Consider the following 20616-nt stretch of genomic DNA (forward strand, 5'->3'; position numbering starts at 1 on the left):
CCTGTCTTCCCTGCCTGAAGCATTATTGTGCATAAGCCAGTATAAATAAGTGAACTTAGAGGTTTTAAGATTATTGTGGATGATTATTTCATATTTGGCTATAAATAATTAATAAACAGTTTCTCTAGACTTGCCTTTTCTGTCCAGTTAATGAAATCTGAGGCATTAGCATAATAGAATAAGCACATTTATATAAGTCTTCTCCACTGGAATTTTCCTCGAATTTTTTTCTCAAGTTCGTGAAATAAGAACCTAATTTAATATTTATGTTACCAGCCATAAATATTTAAGTTGAGGGCAGCATGATCTGCTGAGTTATGTTAATTTGAATTGGGTGGTGGGGTTCTCTTTCTGCTACATCCACTGGTTCAGGACGTGACTGGGCAAATTTCTCTGTCATACTACTGTTCTGTCTTTACAGTAGACTTAATCCTACTGTTTATCTATGCTGAGAATACAGTGAAGTATATGTGAAATCTTTGTGCTTCTAATTTTAAATAAAATGGTGGTATAATTAGAAATATTATTAGGGGAAAAGAAAACCAACCCTTGAATCCATGCCTTTATTTCAAAGATTCGTCTTTTTCGCTTTGATAGTTTTAGAGGAATTAGTAAAGAATCCACATAGAAGTGTCCAAACTTTAGTAATTACTCTTTTTAGTACATGGAAAAGAAGTCTTCACCTTAGTTTTTCCATCTGTGAACTAGAGACCGTCATCATCAAAATCACCTGTGCTGCTTGTTAAAAATAAAAGTTCCTGGGCCCCACTTCTGACATAATGAATCAGAAACTCTGGAATCTGCAGTTTCAGTGGCTTTCCTGGTGTGTTAAAATGTTGATGCACATTATAATTTAAGAATTACTGTTTCAGAGCTTGCCTGGTAAGAATTGTTTCGGAAGCTCTCAAATTTTTGGAAATACACTATTTTCTCGAGATCCTTATGGGGGCCTATCAGACTAGCAGTACAGTAGATCCGAAACCAAATTTTCTGAGTCACCAAACACATAATGGCACCTTAAAATCATAAAAAGTTTCTATTTTCTTGTCATTAGCCTTGACTGGGCCTGATTTATTGTGGTCTCCATGTGAATAGTGAGGCAGTGAAGGCCAGCTGATAGTAGTCCTAACAGATCACCCCTCAGGATAACTGAGTTTGGACAGTGGAGATCCTTGCCCACTCTTCACTTCCAGTCCTGGAAAATTTGCACTCATTTTCTCATTTCTCATAGGACTAAATTTTTAAGTCGGTGTCTGTTAAGATTTACAGTACGTATACCCTTTGATCCAGTGATTCTATCTCCAGAAGTTTGTCCTGTTGCAGTGTTTTGAATTTGTGGGGGGACTCAAGCTTTTTTCACAGAAGTATGTATTTTGTGAATCCCCACAGGAATTTTTTTTTTTTTGGCCATTTGGTTAACTATGTACCGGCTATATGAGAGAAATAATTTGAAGTAAAAAAAATGTTATTTTGATAAGTATATTATTAAGCTGTATTATATAGTTTATTTTAATATGTTTAACAACTTTACTACTATATAAAGGCAAATTAAGTTTTCCCAGTTAAGTGATGTGTAGTGTTCATTTTCATTGTGTAATAAAAAGCATAGTCTACAAATTTTAAATGACATGCTTTGGGGACTGAATATACAGATTAAAATTTAACTTTTAATTTAAATATCAATAAAAGCTGGGCAGGGGATTGCTTTCCTGATGTGATACTTGGAGAAACTTGTATTCTGCTCTTTTAAAAAATCAACTTGTTTATGTTTCATAATATTCAAGCTTTGTTTCCAAATGAAAATCTAAGTGAGGAGGTTTCAGGCTGCTATTTATAAACACTTCCTCAGGAGCAAATTAGCCCCCCTCACAACAAGCAACAAAACAAACTCATTTAAATTGGATAGTTTCACTGTTTCCTTTTTTTAACCCTGGCATTTCAAACACTACAAACATTTTGATATAAATAATACATGTATATGTGCATTTCTATTAGAATAATGCAACCTATGAATGTGATAAAGATTATCTTGAGGTAAAATTTACCATTTTTATACTGTATTAACTTGTATCTCAGTGTTCTTTATGCTTTTTTGTTTTTAACCAGCACTCCATTTTGAGTGCAAATTAAATAATACATGATTAAGAAAATCTATATAAAACCATCAGGATCACTTCCGGTATTGAGCTGAATGATATGTGCCTTAAATGGCTAAATTATAAACCAGTTCATCTGCTTATGTAGAAACTCATGGGAAAAACCCTGGCCTAGTTTAAAGAAAATATTTTTGTATGTGTTTTAAATACAGAAATTGAAATGGGACTGATTGTTGCCTTTAATAATATGATACCACTGGAACAATTCATGCATAAATGAATGCCACTGTATAGACATTCTGAGAGGTGGATACCAGGATATTTATTGCCACTTTGTAATGATTGCAAAAATAAATAGTAGGAAGGAGGGAGAAAGAGGCAACAGTCTAAATGTTCATCAATAGGACACTAGTAAATAATGATGCAGTGTTGCATATACAGTGGAAAATGGCAGCTGTATGTGCCAATATGGAAAGCAGGTTGAGTAGCAGTATATATACTATGAAACTGGTTTTGTATAAAATAAATATATGTATGTGTGGGAGCTCTCTGGTAAGATGCATAGTGCACTGTTAATATGGCTATTTGGGGGATGGGGAGTTAAGGTGGGGTAGGGTTGGATGATAGGGGGAGACTTATTTTTATATTATACATTTCTAAATTGTGATGTGTCATTGATAATAAATTTTTCTTAGCCACGACCATGTATAAAATTATTTTTAAACAGCCACACAAAAAAACGAGACCACTGGGCTTCCCTGGTGGCGCAGTGGTTGAGAGTCTGCCTGCAGATGCAGGGGACACGGGTTCATGCCCCGGTCCGGGAAGATACCACATGCCACAGAGCGGCTAGGCCCGTGAGCCATGGCCACTGAGCCTGCGCGTCTGGAGCCTGTGCTCCACAACGGGAGAGGCCGCAACAGTGAGAGGCCTGCGTACCGCAAAAAACAAAAACAAAAACCCGAGACCACTAAATTCAAGTGTCACCCCTTTTAGAAGCACTTAGTTATGTGCTCTCTTTAGCAGTTTTTTTATTATTTAGGTAATAGTACCTCTCATAGTATATTGTAATAATTAATATTCTTTGAGCTCATTGAAGTCAGGCACTGTGTTGTTGTCTCTTTATTTCCAGGGCCTAGCCAGTGTCTCCATAGGAGATACTTGATAAATATTTGAATGAAGAAAGAAGGTATGGGTGAAATATATGTAAGATGTGTTTCATGAATAATCCTGCTAATATTAAAGCAGTTAAAAACATTATTTTTATGTCCTGAGGCCATCGTAAGCAGTTGATTTTTACTGGCTTAAACTTTATTTTCCTTTTCCCAACTTCATTTTGAATTTGAGTCTTAGAACTAACCCACTTCAATTTATATTTAAATTCTCTGAAACATTAGAGATTACACAATTATGACTATATTAACAATATATTGAGTCTAAATATCTTCTTAATGGCCAACTCTGCGTAAATCACCTCAGCACTGCCTTGATAATAAATCCAGCAGTTTGGCTTTCTGTATGGAGAAAGGTTACATTTAAACCTTCTTGCCATTGCCTTTTCATTAGGATTCTGATAATCCTGACCTTCGAGACCGGGGCTATATTTATTGGCGCCTTCTCTCAACTGATCCTGTCACAGCCAAGGAAGTAGTCTTGTCTGAGAAGCCACTGATCTCTGAGGAGACAGATCTTATTGAGCCAACTCTGTTGGATGAGCTCATCTGCCACATTGGTTCTTTGGCCTCAGTGTACCATAAGCCGCCCAATGCTTTTGTGGAAGGAAGTCATGGAATCCATCGTAAACACTTGCCAATACATCATGGGAGGTAAGCAAGTAAACTAGGTTTGAGTGAGAAGTGATTCTCTGTTTAGACGAAGTTGGTTTTCCTCAAGCTTTTATAGCCTAGAAAAATTTGCTATGCATTTGGCAAACCTACTCTGCTGCCCTGGAGGCTTCATCTGAATACTAGTGACCACACACAAACAATGGGTTAAAAGGCCCCTCTGTGTTCTAATCTCAGGGTAGGTAAGGTTGTGCCTTTAGAAAATTGTGAAGATTTTCTAAATGGATAAAGTTTGAAAGTTGCTTAAGTCTCCAGAAAGATGAGGCTAGAAATTTTCCCAGAGTTGAAAACTTGGTAAAAAGCCTGTACAGGCATACCTCAGAGATAGTGCACTTCAGTTCCAGACCACTGCGATGAAGTGGCATGAATTTTTTTGTTGTTATTTTTTCAGTGCATATAAAAGTTGTCTATACTGTAGTCTATTAAATGTGCAATCGTATTATGTCTAAAAAAAAAAGTCTACATACCTTAATTTAAAAATACTGTATTGCTAAAAAACGCCTATCATCATCTGACAATGCAGGGTTGCCACAAACTTTGAATTTGTAAAGACTGCAATATCTGCAAAGTGCAATAAAATGAGGTCCGCCCATGTATCCATTTAGCTATTTTTATCCTTTACTGTAACTTTGGTTCAAGCTTATGGATGAAGTTAGCAGATACTGCTTCTCTTATGCTGTAAAGCTAGCTGTTAATGAAATAATGTTTGCAGGATTGTTTTATAAGAGCAGCCTAGATTCTGTAGATATAGTTGTTCAGTTGCCTGTACCTTTTTTACCAAAATAAATTGCTCCATATCAGTAAGGAAATGCTATTATGAACAGACTGTCAGATAACATGGAACTCTTGCTTTATAGATAACCTTCAAATTTTAATTTGGGAGGAGCAGTACTCTAATAAAGTCTTACAATGGGTATCTTGGAATCTTTTCAGAATCTCCTTCCTTCATTAATTATAATAAACCTCAAATCTAAGTAGAATTTGATCTCTGAGTGGTCAGAGTATCTGCACTTCCACCATTTATGAGTGTCTCGTATTGTCTAATATATATTGCTGTTTAAGTGGTTCATGAATAGCCAGAGTGTAGGATTTATTGCTTTACAAATTAGTGTAGTCAACGTTTACAATACTGTAGCTCTGTTTTAACAGACTATGGGCACAGATAAACAAAAAGAAAAGGGCAGTACCCAAGAAAATGATTATTAATCTTTCATTAGCCCTTGAGTTGAATCTTTGGTTTTAGGGCAGTGCTGTGATTTTCACCCAAAGGAAACTTGTGGTTTCATGAGGATCAGGCCTCGTTACAGGGTGTTTGACCTCATAGGCAAGCATATTTAACATTCGCTAGATATGACCATTTAACTTCTAAGTACATCTCCCAGTCTGTGCTTCAAGTTTTGATAAATAGATATGGACTTTCTGTTGTTTGCCATTTAAATTACCTTTCTCCTGATAACTTTGACCCTCAGATAGGATGGGAAAAGTGAAACAAATCAACAAACAAAAACAACTCTTCCTAGAACACAAAGAGAGAACCAATATTTGAACTATGTAAAAAGGAGCACAGTCTCTTACGTAAGGTCTTTATCAGATGAATAGCCTTCAATTTGTTACCTTCACAATTCCTTATGTGGTTCCTTTTTGGATGACCTTTTTGTCCATTTGTGCTTGTTTTGTGTATTTAAAAAAGAAACACAAGTGCAGAAACATCCCCTTTGAAATAAATATGGGTATGTTGCTGCAAATGGCATGTCTGTAAGAGTATTGACATCACCTAGCTTTCTTCTGCGTCCTAAGGGTAATAAGTGATATGCCTCTGACATGAAATACATTTGCACCATAAAACCTTAGAGGCTTAAAAATGCTTACTTCATAAGGTCTTTTAAAATCACTTGGGAAAGGGAAAAGTGCTTTTTAGTTGAGTATGGCTTACTATGCTTGTCAGCTGCTCTGTGGGCGTGAGATGGTAAATAGTTGTCTAACTTGGAAATATCTCACCTTTTAAAAATACTGCTTTTGGGGCTTCCCTGGTGGCGGCTGGGCCCGTGAGCCATGGCCGCTGAGCCTGCGCATCCGGAGCCTGTGCTCCGCAACGGGAGAGGCCACAACAGTGAGAGGCCCGCGTACCGCAGAAAAAAAAAAAAAATAAAAATAAAAAAAATAAAATAAAATAAAAATACTGCTTTGATGACAGTTTTATGCAGTTATTTCCCATGCCTTCACAATGGGGAAAGATTTTCATGTTAGTTTTCTTGTGTCTTCCGTTAAGAAAAATACATAATAATGATTTATCATGTTCTTAATTTGTAGAAACTATAAGATCATTCACTTCTTTTCATCTAATTCACTTTTGTCTTCTCATAATACTCTTATCTGTCTATTAGAGTGGAGGAAAATATGTGCCTATTCTGCCTTCTATTTAAAGGTGCTGATAAATCCATGTGTTTTGTCACATTTCCCAAACGGTACATGTTGAGAGATGATAGAATTTCATGGGCCGAGGGATACCCTTTTTGGAGATTTCATATATTTCTTGCTAGGTGTATATGAAATTGTTTCCCCTTTTGACTTCCTTATTAAATTTTGGCTTTATTTGTACCCACCCTCTCCCCAATCTAGATACGTCTCCTTTTGGCTTCCTTGACACTTTTTCCTCCTAAGTCCTCTTTTTTTAAGGTTGTTTTTCTCTCTTTAATCTTTGCGGTTTTGTATTCCTTCTCTTCTCTGGTTGTATCACAAGGCTCATTCTGAACCTTCTCTATGTATTCCCTTAGGTGGTTTATCTTCTAAGCACAGTTACCACTGATATATTCTGTTAATTTTGTTTTGTTAATTTTATTGGTGAAGAAGCTTTGTCTCAGAGAGGTTGTCACTTGCCCAAGGTGATGCATGCAAGTGGTAATTAGTGGAGCCAGCCCTTGGTCCTAGTCGTCTTATTCTAGATGCCTTGCTCTTACCACAGCACCCCCGCGGCGTTACTCTGCTCATTTCACCTGAGGCGCGTGTGTGAATTTCTTCCCAAGTTTACTTCTGTAACTCTGACTGCCAGTCCCTTTTCCTTAGCTGTCTGTTGGGCTTCCCTACTTGTTTTTCTCACTTGAAACTTAACAGAATTGAAAGCAGCATATTATTTTCCCCATCATCCCTCCAGATTCCTCTTATAAGGAACATCACTAGTCTTTCGCTTCTTCGTTTTTGTTTTTTCTGAGTTTAATTCTTCATTCTTCTTTGTTCAGGTGTTGTCAGAACCTACCTCGGGTTTTCGTTTTTTAAGAAAGCATTTGTTTATTAATGGAATTTTTATAGTGGTTTTTTAGTTTTTAAAAAATTATATAAATCTTAGGAAACATACAAGATAGAATGGTATAACAAACACATGCACTCATCACTCAGTTTCAGCAGTCATCAATATTTTGCCGATCTTGTTTCATTTACCACCCCCACAAATTTTTTTTTTGAGGGATCTGGAGTATTTTAAATTAAATTCCAGACCTTGTATCACTTCACCAATAAGTACTTTACTTGGTATCTCTCAGAGATAAGGACTTTAAAAAAAATCGCAATATATTATCAAGCCACAATTAGGGGTAATTACTTAACATTCAATAAAACTGAACTACTTTCAGATTTTTTCAATTGTCATTCTCTATTCTACTTTAAAGTTTATATAAGATTGGTTTTACTTTTTGCTTAAATGTTTGGAGTAATTCACAGTGAAGCCATCTGAGCCTGAAATTTTCTTTGTTTTTTTTTTTCACTTTTTAAATTAATATGTCATTTATAATAATCTTAGTGTTAGTGCACTAATCTTTAGTGTATAGCTCAATAGATTTTTACGTGTGCATACACTCACATAACCGCCACTCTGATCAGATATAGGTTATTTCGAGCACCCTAGAAGAGTCCTCATGCCATTTTGCTGTTATATCCACCCTCCAGAGATAACCACTGTTTTGATTTCTATCACTGTAGATTAGTTTTGCCTCTTCTTGAACATCATGTAAATGGAACCATACAGCATTTGCTCTTCTGTGTCTAGCTTTTTTGCACAGTATAATATCTGAGACTACTCTAATGCCATGTTAACAGTTGTGTGTTCCTATTTATTAGTGCATAGTATCCCATTGCCTGTATATGCTACAATTTATTTATATCTGCTGTTGATGTATCTTTGGGTTGTTTCCAGTTTGGGGCTCTTATGGAGAAAGCTGCTATGAATATTCCTGTATATTTGTTTTGGTAAACCTATATACTCATTTCTCTTTTGTATACACTTAGTGGAATTGCTGGGTTATAGAATAGATGTATATTTAGCAATAGGAGATACTGCCAATTTTCCCAAGTGATTGTACCAGTTCACACTCCTTCCAGAAATGTATAAGAGTTCTAGGTGATCCACATCCTTAGCAGCACTTGGTATTGTCAATCATTTTAATTTTAGCCATTCTGGTTGATTTTTAGTAGTGTCTCATAGTTTTCAGTTGCATTTTCCTGATGAGTAAAGATGCAAGTACCTTTTCATGTTTGTAGACTGCTAGTATATCCTCTTTTGTGTTATGCCTGATCTTTTCCTTATTTTTTAATGAGTTATCATCTTTGTAGGAATTCTTTATGTAATGATCGAATGATTTGTAGGAATTATATATAATTTGGATACAGGTCTTTTGTCAGATGGATATTTTGCAAACTTCTCCTAGTCTGTAGAGAATACCTTTTCTCACTCTCTCTTAATGGTGTAATTTGAAGAAGAAATGTTCTTAATTTTAATGAAGTACAGTTCATCACTTTTTTTCTTTTATGGTTAGAGCTTTTTGTAGAAACTTTTGTCTTCTCCAAGGTCATAGAAATCCTCTTGGTTTTCCCCTTCACATTTATGTCTGATTTATCTCTAATTTTTGTTTATGTTGTGAGGTATAGGAGTCAAGGCTCATTTTTGTCCCATGCAGCTATTCAGTTGACCTAGCACCATCTGTTAAGATCATTTCCCCCTGCCTAGTCCATTTAACATCTCTTGGAACTCACCACTTCATTTTTACTTTTACGGTGTGGTGGCAGTAGCGGTTTAGGTCACTCTTAGCTCATCTTCATGTCCATTCTCCCAACTTCAGTCCATTATACACACAGCTGCTTGGGTAATGTTCCTCTAAATGTTAATTTTAGTTCTTTGTTCAACAAATAAAAGTGATTCTGCGTTGCCTATCATATAAAAATTAACTCTCCAGACCTGTTTGCAGAGTTGTATTTCCCTCATCTTCACTTCCCCCAAATCTTACCAATTACAGTGTCTGCTCCTGCCAGTGTAATTTTTTCACCACCCCTGAAGTCAAATTGTTCATTTCTGTGCCTTTGCACAAGCTATCCTTTCTTTTTCTGAAGGTCTCTCCCTGGTAGTTCCTCGTAACTATGCTGTTTTTGAAAACCTAGCCATAAAACCATTCTCAGAAGCTTTTGGGATCAGCCCCACCTGGTTCTGTTTTGCTTCTCATCTGTATCCTGTCAGTGTGCAGACACACAATACTCATTTCTGCTTTTACACAGTGAGTGTGCTTTTCACGTGTTTTGTGAATGCTGGTTTTTTGTTTGTTTGTTTGAGTATAAGTTATTTGAGGATAGGAAATATATTTCCTTTTTTTTAAAAAAAAAAAGATATATTTCCCCAGAGTTCTCATTACAGTGCTCCCTTATAGAGTAGGTGCTCGATTAAAATTGATTGACTGATGAAGTTATATAGTATAAGAGTATTTTCCCCCTCCCATTTTTGTATATCTGACCTTCACCCATTGCCTTGTTACTATGTCCCAGGTGAAACTGACTTTTCTCTTTTCCCCTCTTTCTGTGTGTGACTTGCAGCACTGATGCGGGTGACAGCCCTGTTGGCACCACCACTGCCACCAACCTGGAACAGCCTCAGGTTATCCCCTCTCAAGGTGACCTTCTGGGGGATCTTTTAAACCTTGACCTTGGTCCCCCAGTCAATGTGCCACAGGTATCCTCCATGCAGATGGGAGCAGTGGATCTCTTGGGAGGAGGACTAGATAGTCTGGTAAGCGTCTTTTTCTTCTTTCTTTTGGTTATTTTAAATTCTTTTTATTTTTAAATTTCTGGGGTTATTTTTAATTCTTGATAGGCTGAAGAACTTTAAATTATTCCGCTTTTTAGAACTAGACCTTTCCTTGACAAGCAGAGCAATGTCCTTTAATAAAGGACAGGATTATTTTTTCTAGAGATTTAATTGATACTGTTCGTCATTGGTATGGGATATGTCTACAAGTTTACAGGATTATTTTGTTGTCCTGCTGCTGAATGGAACTTTTGATGTTTAACCAACCTAGTCACCTTTCCAGAGCTTATTATTGCTCCTGCTGCTTAACTCTGGATAGCCCCTGTAATTCCCCTTTTGACCTGAACATCATTCAGATGACCTCATAGTGATCATCCTATTTTGAGGCTTTCAAACTTTTGCCTTTTTTGTATTTTATTGGCTTCTGCCTTGTCTAATTCCAAAAGGTTCATTTGAGCCATTTGTGTTTTTTTTTTTAAATGTATCTTTCTTATAGTTGAGAAGTACTTCTTGATTGGTTCTTTTTTCCCCTTTTCCATCCACACCCCCCAACTCCACCCTGTCATACTTCCAATTTAATTAGCTTCCAGGATTCTAATACTAAAAGGCTCCAATGTCCAGAGTATCTGTGAATATGTGCCACCAGTGGAAGCCAATTAGTTACTGTTGCTGTAAAAGGTAAATGAGAAATATTAAGGATGAGCTTCCATCTGTGTAGAGAAGGCCAGAAAAATAACAGGTCTCATCACACGGCTCCCTGCAAATTAGATACTTAACTGTGGTGGAATTAGAGGGGCTTTTTTAGCTGAACACTTGAAAATAAGTTGTTCATCAACCTGATGACTATAAATATACCCAACAAACTGATTTATTTCCCAGCATCAGAAATTGGAAGGCAGTGCCATAGATAAAAAAAAATATATGTTCTCAGAGATTGCATAAACAAAACGACCTTACTTTCTGCTTCATACACTGGCATTTTCTCTTCTACTTTATGAGCAGTATTATGTCTGGGATTTATGCCAGCTGGTACAGGTACATTTACTTTTGGCTGACAGAGAGCCTAAGGAGATAGGGTTACCGTCATATCGTTGTGGGTGATGCATTTTACTAATGGAAGTCACTGCTTCCAGAGTCTGTACACTGGCCAAGCTCTGGACTCTAGCTAATGGTGACACAAATGAGCACTGCTTTTGTCTTCGTTGGGAATAAAAGCATTTGCTTTTCATTTTCATATCTCTAATGAATAGAGTTGACTGAATAGCTTCCTCGTGTGATATCCTGCGTTGCTGTATAACCTCCTTTATAGACTCAGGAGACTGACAAATGAATATTGAAATATTCATGGAGACTCTCAGAAATCCCTTATAAACATTGAAATAGCTCATCCTATTCTGTTGACACACGAGCTACAAGTTAAATGTTACATCCTCCTCACGGTTATGCCTTAACAACCCTGCTTATTTCCCTAGTGGTTTACGACATAGTGGACTCACTGAACCTAAGAAGACAAAGAAATTAAATTTGAAGGATGGAGGGGAGAAAGAGGCTCTATATTTTGATGTTGCCTGGCCCAGGATTCTGTCCTCTTGTTTCTTAACCCACTTTAGCATGGAAGGGAAAGAAACATGTTATTTCCATTTGGCTTTGTATCAGCTCTTGCTGGCCCTTAAAACTAGTGCGTTTTCTCCTTATATTTTACACAGCTAATCCAGTCATGTTTCAGAATTCTGGCAAGTTTACATCAGATAGAAAAACAATTAGAACTTTCTCAGATTGTAGTAACCCAAATCACACATGGGCCTTTTTTCATTTTCTTTTTTTGCAAAGGATATTCTCTTTGGGGTGGAGAATAAATTGTTTTTATAATTGGATTTCTAAATATTATACAGCCTTTGCTAGGTAAGCCCAGTAATGTTCCTGTGTAACTCTAAATTTTAGCTTATTCTGACTTTGGGATTTAAAATGGTATAATTGGTGTTATAGCCCCAGAAAGTGTTTACATGCAGGTTTCTTCAGCTTATTCTGTGATATAAATATGTCCCAGAAATCAAAATGAGGAGTAAAAGCCCTTCTTTTTGCTTTGGATCTGTATGTAGTTAAATATATATCACTCAAAGAACCAAGATTCCTTTTAAGAGAACATCACAAGGAAGAGGCCTAAATCTGGCTGTGTGGAAGAGGAGTTTCTGTGGCAGCAGTAGTCTATGCCATTTTTAAAATGCTTTTATTGTTCTTACGTAAATTATCGAATTTAAAGAGGAAAATAGTTCTCAAAGTTTTTACTTAGTCTATACAGATAGTGCTGTTTCTTGAATGAATTGTTGCCTTACAGCAGTGCTGCTCAAGCTAATGTGTACATAAATCAACTGGAGATCTTGTACAAGACAGATTCTTGTTGCTCTGGGGTGAGACCTAAAAGAGTCTGCATTTCTAACAAACACCCAGGTCTGTGGACCACATTTTGCATAGTAAAGACATAGAGTATCTGTGATCACTGTGAACCACTTCACTTTAGTGTTTGAATAGCTGTTGGTAAACCCAGATGCCTTTTTCTCTTGACTTCAGTAGTAAACACACTCCTGGAAAGAGGGCTCCTACTCTGCCTCAGATTGAGAGAGGGCAAGAAACTCTTGAAATTATTTTGTTAAAGGTCTGTCTTCCACTCTCTAGGAAGAAGAGTGTTGCTGGGTGTGGTAGAATTTGACCCAGGTCCCCATTTAAAATATGGCCTGGATTAGAGTTATGTGATTGGCAAGCAGCACTCAGGTTACGTATCAGCAGCGTTTTTGCTGCTTTTATCATTGGTTTCTAACAGAACCTTACCCATAGAGGTCAGTGGTGTGCTGCTAATGAAGCGTGGCAGCTACTAACCTTTTATTTCAAGCTTTGTGGTTCTCAACTCTAGCTGCATAATTGGTATTTAAAAATATATATTGTCAGCGTTTGGACCCAACCCTAGAGCAATTAAACAGAATTTCTGGGAGACAGGACCTTAGACATTGGTATTTTTTTTAAAAAATCGAAGTTATTTTAATCTTGCAGCCAAGATTGAGAATATTGAGCCAAATGAAGCTCCAGATGAAGTTAGGTAGAGATGTTAAAAAATTGATCTTTAAGCCAAGGCAGTGATTTCCACAGAAGAATTATATTTTGGTGAGCCTCTGGCACCTCCTACAAAACAGACCTCTCTGACTTTACCTTTGTTCTGCCTCCTACCCCTCCACACCCTCACCCCCTGACCCCAGGACATTTTCCTGTTGGGATTTGCTGTTAGGTGATACAGCCTCCCAGAAATTGGCCAAGAGTTGAATTTGACCGATTTAGATTTAGTTGCTCATTCCCAGGGTTCTTCTCACCCTTGCTCATGTTCCATAATTGGAGACTGAAAATTGTCTTGTATTTTGGATTATCTACCCGTTTTCTGTTCCTCTGTTTTAAAACTTGATATTCACTAGAGGATAATATTACTCCTCCATTTTCACATCCTGGTGACCCTCCCATTAGATCTTGTTTGCCCTCTTTCATCATTGCACTTGTGAAATTTTGAGATTTAGTGAATTGTGACTTTTCTAGAACTGTCATTCAGGAAATACTTACCAATTTATTTATTCATTATTATTATTTGTCACAAGCTACCTAAAGGCTCCAGCCTTCTTCCATCAATAATCGTGACTCATATATAAGAGCTGTGATTCTTAAACCAAAGAGAGTGAGGTAGGTATATTGCTGTGATGTAAAAAACACACACACACGTGCACACCATTCCCAGGTGACTCTTAGATGGTGTTTTTCGTTGTTGTTTGGGTTTTTGTTTGTTTTTGGAGACAGGTACCTTTGAAAATCATTGAAGTAGGCAGAGCTTCAGGTTTTTTAAAATGATGCTTCTTCATCACAAAACTCAAATCAAAATGGATTTCCTAAATACTCTTCACTTTCCTCCTTAGTTTTTGCTTGCCCTTTAGCATATTCTCTTTTGCCTAAACGTAGATAGTTTCCTCCTTCTGTTAGTGTAAACTTAACTGTCACCTTGATGTGGAATGAATTCAGATAATGAAACTTTGATCTATGTATAGAGCAAGATAGTATACTATTTAAATGTTATTGGGGTTTGTGTTTCTTTGTTTTAGAAGCAGTATAGGTGTCTTTTTATGCCCCTGCTACCAAAACTAAGAAACTGCTCATCTTGGGTAGTGTGACATTTCTGACGGTGGTGCAGATCCTTCTGGTTTGGTGTAGTGTGAGAGGTGACCTGGCACCCAAGTATGTAAATCTTGCATACATGTTATAAAGATACACCATCTGCTAATGAGTCTGACGTCGCTGAGGATCGCTAGAGTAATGATTGAATCTCAATTATTTGTTGCCATTACTTTCAGACTGTCAGCAGACCATCAGGCCTTGGCTAAATTACGGCCTTCTATTTATCCAAGGTGCTGTGCATTATTCTATTTAGAAAAATGATGCTATTGTGCATCAAGAATAGAAAGGAAGCATTATCCAGAGTGCCCTTTCTCTGTCCTGACGAAGGGTTTCCTGCCAGAGATATGTGCTTCAGTGTGCCCAGCTAGGATGGAGCAGAAGAGAGGAGAAACTGCCTTTTCCTGACTCCAGTGTATGTTTTTCAGAACCTCCTACCCTGTTTCTTACAGGTTTTTACCTTTCAGATATTTCAACTCATGAACTATTGTAGTAATGCTTTTGAGGTTTTTTTAGCCCATGGGAAATCCATTGTACATACTAGTTTTGCATCTTCATATCTCTTCCTCTGGAAAAGATTTGCTGTGATTTAAGAGCTTAAGTTTTAGAGTTGGTAGTCTTGTGAAGACAGTTTTGTAAATTGTAGCCTAATTTTGCCTGATAAATTCTTCAGTGGCTTTTGTAACCACTGTCTTTTTATCAATGCATAGATTTATTGAAGGCTGGCCTCAGGCAGTGTTGGGAGTAATTACCAAATACTGAGTGCCTATTTCTGTGCCAGTCTCTGTGCTAGAACTTTTATAATTCCTAATCCTCAAAATAAGTCTGCAAGGTAATTAGTATTGGGTCCCATTTTACAAAAAACTGAAGGTTGCATAGCAAGTAAGACTCAGAGTCAGGATTTTGAACCCAGACTTCTTCAAAACTTTAAAGTTTATATCCACTTTTCCACTGTCCTGTGATTCCTCCAGTTTTTTTGTTGTCATTTTCCAGAATAGAGTTCAGTCTCACTTAACTTTGGTCCTTCTCAGAGTAGGGTACACAGTCTCTGGAGTACACAGCAGAGTACAGGGTGCATTTGAAGCTGCAGGATAAACCTGGTTCATCATCTTGCAGTGTCAGTCTTACTTGATGGTAAGGAATGTAAACACACTGTATTAAGGCTTAGAATGTAAAATTGCATGAATGTTTAAGATAAAACACAAGGCTTGTTTGCCCTAGGCCTCTCCATGCTGTACCTCCCAGATGCCCTGTGTGTGAGTTTGGGCTAGCTTATCATTAGGAGGCACTTGAAAGTTTGAGAAAGACTTTAGAAGTTTATTCATTAATGAGGAGAAGAATTGGATAAGTTTATACATCTATCTCGCAGCAAAAGGAATAAGATTGCTTTCAAGTAGAGCCACAAAATCCTGTGTTCCCATCTATTTGGTGGTGAATTGTGATATAAAGCAAGTACTTTCAAGGCAAATAAATGATGCACAGGACATTCTTGTGCTGAAAACTGGCAATCAAAACCACTCAGACAATACATTTCCTTTCTAGAAAGAGCTTTGGCCTTGGGGTGGGTGGGGCCATTTTTTCCCCTAATTGGTTGTATTCATATGTGTTGGCAGTGTTGATGCAGATATGGTGCTCTAGGTCAGCTGGGGAAACAATCTTGTCAGCCTTTGTCCGTTTTGTGATAATTTTCACCAATAAAATGATTCATTTCCAAACTGTCTCCCCAAGAAATAATACTGCCATAGTGGTGCTTATATGGAAATTCATTCACTCAGTAAATATTTGAGTGCTTATTCCTTGTCAGGCTCTATTCTATGTACTGGGAATATAGTTGTGGCGAGTCCTTACGAACATACATTCTAGTGAGGGGAGACGAATGACAAACAAGTACATAGGTAGTAATTACTGCAAAGGAAAATGAGACAGGATGCAGAGCTTCTCCTGTGGATTTTTACTGCATTGAACATTGAGTTATATCTGACCTAAGAGACCAGTAGTGGCCATTCTAAGGACTTGTGTCACATTCTATTCCCTGTCCCATCTCAGGAAGTAATCTATTATATCTCCCTATTTTTCCCTTGATGTGTAAGACTTTTTTTCCTTCAAGTTAAGGAGTCTTCTGATGATTTTGTATGATCTCAACTCATTTATGCTATTCCACATCAAGTCTATTCTCACCATGAGTTTGTCTAATAGCTTTTGCTTGGTTACAGATTCTTTTCACCAATTTGATTAGTTATATTTTATGGTGCTTTTCTAAATAAATTTTTTTTTTTTTTTTGGTGGTACGCGGGCCTCCCTCCGTTGCGGCCTCTCCCGTTGCGGAGCACAGGCTACGGACGCGCAGGCTCAGCGGCCATGGCTCACGGGCCCAGCCGCTCCGCGGCATGTGGGATCCTCCCAGACCGGGGCGCGAACCCGGTTCCCCTGCATCGGCAGGCGGACGTGCAACCACTGCGCCACCAGGGAAGCCCCTAAATAGCTTTTTGAAGATTAAATTAAAATTTGTAGCCCAACAGCTGGAAAACCATACTTTTACCTAGGAGATAGTGTGTGCCTTCTAAAATCTAAAAACTAATAGGAAAAACACAGACTGATGTTTTTGACACCAGTAGGATTTTGGTATAAGTTTTGTTTGTGATGGGAATCATTGTGTACTATTTTTACATCATTCTGTTTTGACTCCTGACTAGCAAGAGCTATCGGTAAGCTATATGACCTGAAGCATTCCTTAGACTCCCTTCAATTAAATCAGTTCTGGAAAGTGTCAAATAAAGGAGGTGATAATTCTAGACAGGAGCAAAGAAATGTGTGAGCTTAAGATCTACACCTCTAATTAAGAGAATGTTTTCAGATACTCAGCTCCAGTTTCAGAAGCAGACAGGTATATTTTAGACTGGTCAGATGGACCTCAAAGGGGCTAACCCAGAGTAGTGATTGTGAACATTTGTGGGGGTTTTGGGTTTTTGCATTTAATTTTATTTTTACTTGTTTATTTATTTTTGGCTGCATTGGGTCTTTGTTGCTGCGCAGGGCCTTTCTCTAGTTGTGGCGAGTGGGGGCTACTCTTCATTGTGGTATGTGGGCTTCTCACTGCGGTGGCTTCTCTTGTTGTGGAGCACGGGCTCTAGGCATGCGGGCTTCAGTAGTTGTGGCACTTGGGCTTAGTAGTTGTAGCTCATGGGCTGTAGAACGCAGGCTCAGTAGTTGTGGCACTTGGGCTTAGTATTTGTAGCTCATGGGCTGTAGAACGCAGGCTCAGTAGTTGTGGCACATGCACTTAGTTGCTCCGTGGCATGTGGGATCTTCCCGGACCAGGGATTGAACCCGTGTCCCCTGCGTTGGCAGGCGGATTCTTAACCACTGCACCACTAGGGAAATCCCACGTGGGTTTTTTTTGTTGTTGTTCTTGTTTTGTTTTCGGTCTGCTTGGTGGCCATGTCAAGACTTTTCCTTTTCTTGGAGTCAGGCAGACTTGGTCCCTTACAGAACCTGTCTTTTTTTTTTTTTTTTTTTTAACATCTTTATTGAAGTATAATTGCTTTACAGTGGTGTGTTAGTTTCTGGTTTACAACAGAGTGAATCAGTTATACGTATACATATGCAGAACCTCAGTCTTGAGTTCTTTCTCTGTACTTCTGCTTTTGTAGCATGTTGCCATTGGATGAAGGTATTTCCTTTTGGTATGCAGACTCAGCTCTCAAACTTTTGACTCAACCTGGTTCTGCAGCAGAGCTCGTGCAACCGTGCTGAAATCCCTTTAGCTCATAAAATAAGTCACCATGAAATCACTCTTTTCCATCCAATTACTGAATGAACAGTGCAGCGACACATTATTTTGTAGTTCAACATGAACTGAGCCTATTTCAGCACTACTTCAGGCATGATAAAGCACCCACTCTGTGGCGGTAGCCAAATTTTAATGTTATTCTTAGTGCCATTTAATGTGATTTAGATTGGGGGCTGGGTAAGCTTTACCACTAGCAGAAATTATTTAGACTTGGGTATCAGCTATGGACCTTTAGGAAAATTCTCCTCAATTTTCAGCATTTGAAGTGTTCTTTTTCTGCAATTGGCACCTCTCCTTCATCTTCCTGTATCCTGATTTAGTTGGTCTATAGTTGACATTATTTCCTTCATGGAGAAAATAGCAGCCTCATTAAGGCAGTCCTGGGAATAATGGGAAATGGACAGCTCCAAAAGACACTTAAAATGTACACAGTATTTAGACACCTAAGATTGAGATTAAAGCCATGCCTTATGCCTCTGGCACTTTTCACTCACCTCTCCCAACTTACTGGGTAACAGATATCACTGAATTTTTACAAGTCCAGTTTGACTGATTTTGTACCCTACCTGATTAGTAAGTATTACCAAACAGATGAATCTTGTCTGACTCCAGATGGTATCAGCAACTGAACTGAAACGGTTAGTGGCTAGTTCAGGCCAACATGACAACAACATTGCTATGTTTTGTTCAGCTTTCTAGCCTTCCCCCTCCTCCCCTCGATTAATATCTGCATCATCCTGCCTGTCGCTGTAGATAGGAGATGCCCTCACTGGGGAATTGGCTCCCATCCTTGCTGACATCTCTCTGTTACTCTTGCCCAACACTGTGCTGTCACCTGTGTCATATTTTCAGAGAGGAAGATGATAACCTCCCTTAGAAACTTGTCAGTCAAAAGGAAAGATGCTGAATAAAGTCTGAATAAGCTATAGTTTTGCTAGTTAGAAAACATATTGAAATTGTCCTTTCCTTTTGCTCTCTGGACATAGCACAGTTATGTGAACCTTTGTATTTCTGACTACATGTCTCTAACACCCTTTGGATTCTGTCTCTGTAAGATAAAGAGTTCTTGATTCTGGGTTGCAGCTGAGTTGTATTTGATAAGCTGAACATAAACAAAGGAGTATCAGAATTACTTTTCAGTTTCTCTTACATGTTTTTGAATAAAATTGACAAGCAGCCTGGTGGGGAGGGGGGGGAGTACATTTAGATCCTGTCCAGCTAAGATAATATTCATATAATACTCAAATATAATAAGAATGAAATCTGAGAAAATAAGGGCTATAAATGGGCTTTATTTACTTTGGAAATAACACCACTAGTGAGTGCCTTTTCTCAATGCCTTTTATTGAATGTAGCATATTTGATAATACTGCCATTTCTTTTCCAGTGTGTTTTTTCTTTTCTTGCCATCGAGTGCCAACAAGGTCCATAAAGAATTCCATCTCTTTCAAGCTTCGGTTGTGAGATAGGCCAGAAGGGAGGAGAGTGGCTGGGGGGAGGATGTGTAAGCCCATCAGAAAGTCATAAAACTAAATCAAAACCAGCATCAGGACAAGTGAGACATTCTGCATCATTCCCTTCCTTAGAAAGGGTTTTTCTTGGACTTCCCTGGTGGCACAGTGGTTAAGAATCCGCTTGCCAGTGCAGGGGACACAGGTTCGAGCCCTGGCCCGGGAAGATCCCACATGCTGCGAATCAACTAAACCCGTGCGCCACAACTACTGAGCCTGTGCTCTAGAGCCCATGAGCCACAACCACTGAAGCCCGTGTGCCTAGAGCCCGTGCTCCACAGCAAGAGAAGCCACCACAATGAGAAGCTCGCGCACCACAACGAAGACCCAACGCAGCCAAAAATTAATTAATTAATTTATAAAAAATAAATAAATAAAAGGGGTTTTCTTTCTGCTTAAGGTCAAGCTTCCTTTTCAGTTCAGGAGTTAGCTGCAAAGTAATTCCTGAACATATATTCTTATCTGATTCCAGATCATAGTTAATTCTCTAAGGCGATGGTTTTCAACCTTGTCTGTAGATTAGAATCACTAGGGCAGCTTTTTAAAATTCTGATGTCCAGGCTACAACTCAGAACAATTAAATCACTATGGCTGGGATTGAGACTTGGGCATCAGTACTTCTAAAAATCCCCCTCCCCGCCACAGTTATACACACGCAGGTGGTTTATTCCATTGTGTATCTAAGGTTGAAAACCATAGTTAATAGAACACAATTGAAGTAGTTATTAGTAATCTTAGAAAGATTGAATTTTACTCTAAGAAACCTCCAGGTTTTTATGATGGAGGAATTGAAAACTAAAGACTTAACCATAATCAGTTTGCCTTTGCAAACTTATTTTCTGTGACTTTTTTTTAACACGTATCTACCCTGTGCTCCAGTCTAATTAGACTACTCATTCTTCTTCTTCTTTTTTTAAAAAAAAATTTATTTATTTGGCTACACAGGCTCTTTGTTGCCACACGCGGGATCTTCGTTGTGGCATGTGGGATCTTTGTTGCGGCATGAGGGAATCTTTTAGTTGCGGTGTGCGAGGTCTTTAGTTGCGGCATGCAAGCTCTTAGTTGCGGCATGCGGGATCTAGTTCCCTGACCAGGGATTGAACCTGGATACCCT

The 20616-nt window shown here is 38.2% G+C and overlaps 1 protein-coding gene across 1 annotated transcript in view; it reads left to right on the plus strand.

Annotated features, from left to right (window-relative positions):
* AP2B1 (adaptor related protein complex 2 subunit beta 1) overlaps positions 1–20616 on the plus strand; it is a 130699-nt gene that overhangs the window by 60062 nt on the left and 50021 nt on the right. Inside the window, exons 13-14 of the mRNA XM_007105563.4 lie at positions 3663–3922; positions 9791–9983. Of these exons, the coding sequence (XP_007105625.1) occupies positions 3663–3922; positions 9791–9983 (453 nt within the window). The remainder of the gene's footprint in view (positions 1–3662; positions 3923–9790; positions 9984–20616) is intronic.

Source organism: Physeter macrocephalus, chromosome 14, assembly GCF_002837175.3.
Source record: "Physeter macrocephalus isolate SW-GA chromosome 14, ASM283717v5, whole genome shotgun sequence".
Taxonomy (NCBI): Eukaryota; Metazoa; Chordata; class Mammalia; order Artiodactyla; family Physeteridae; genus Physeter; species Physeter macrocephalus.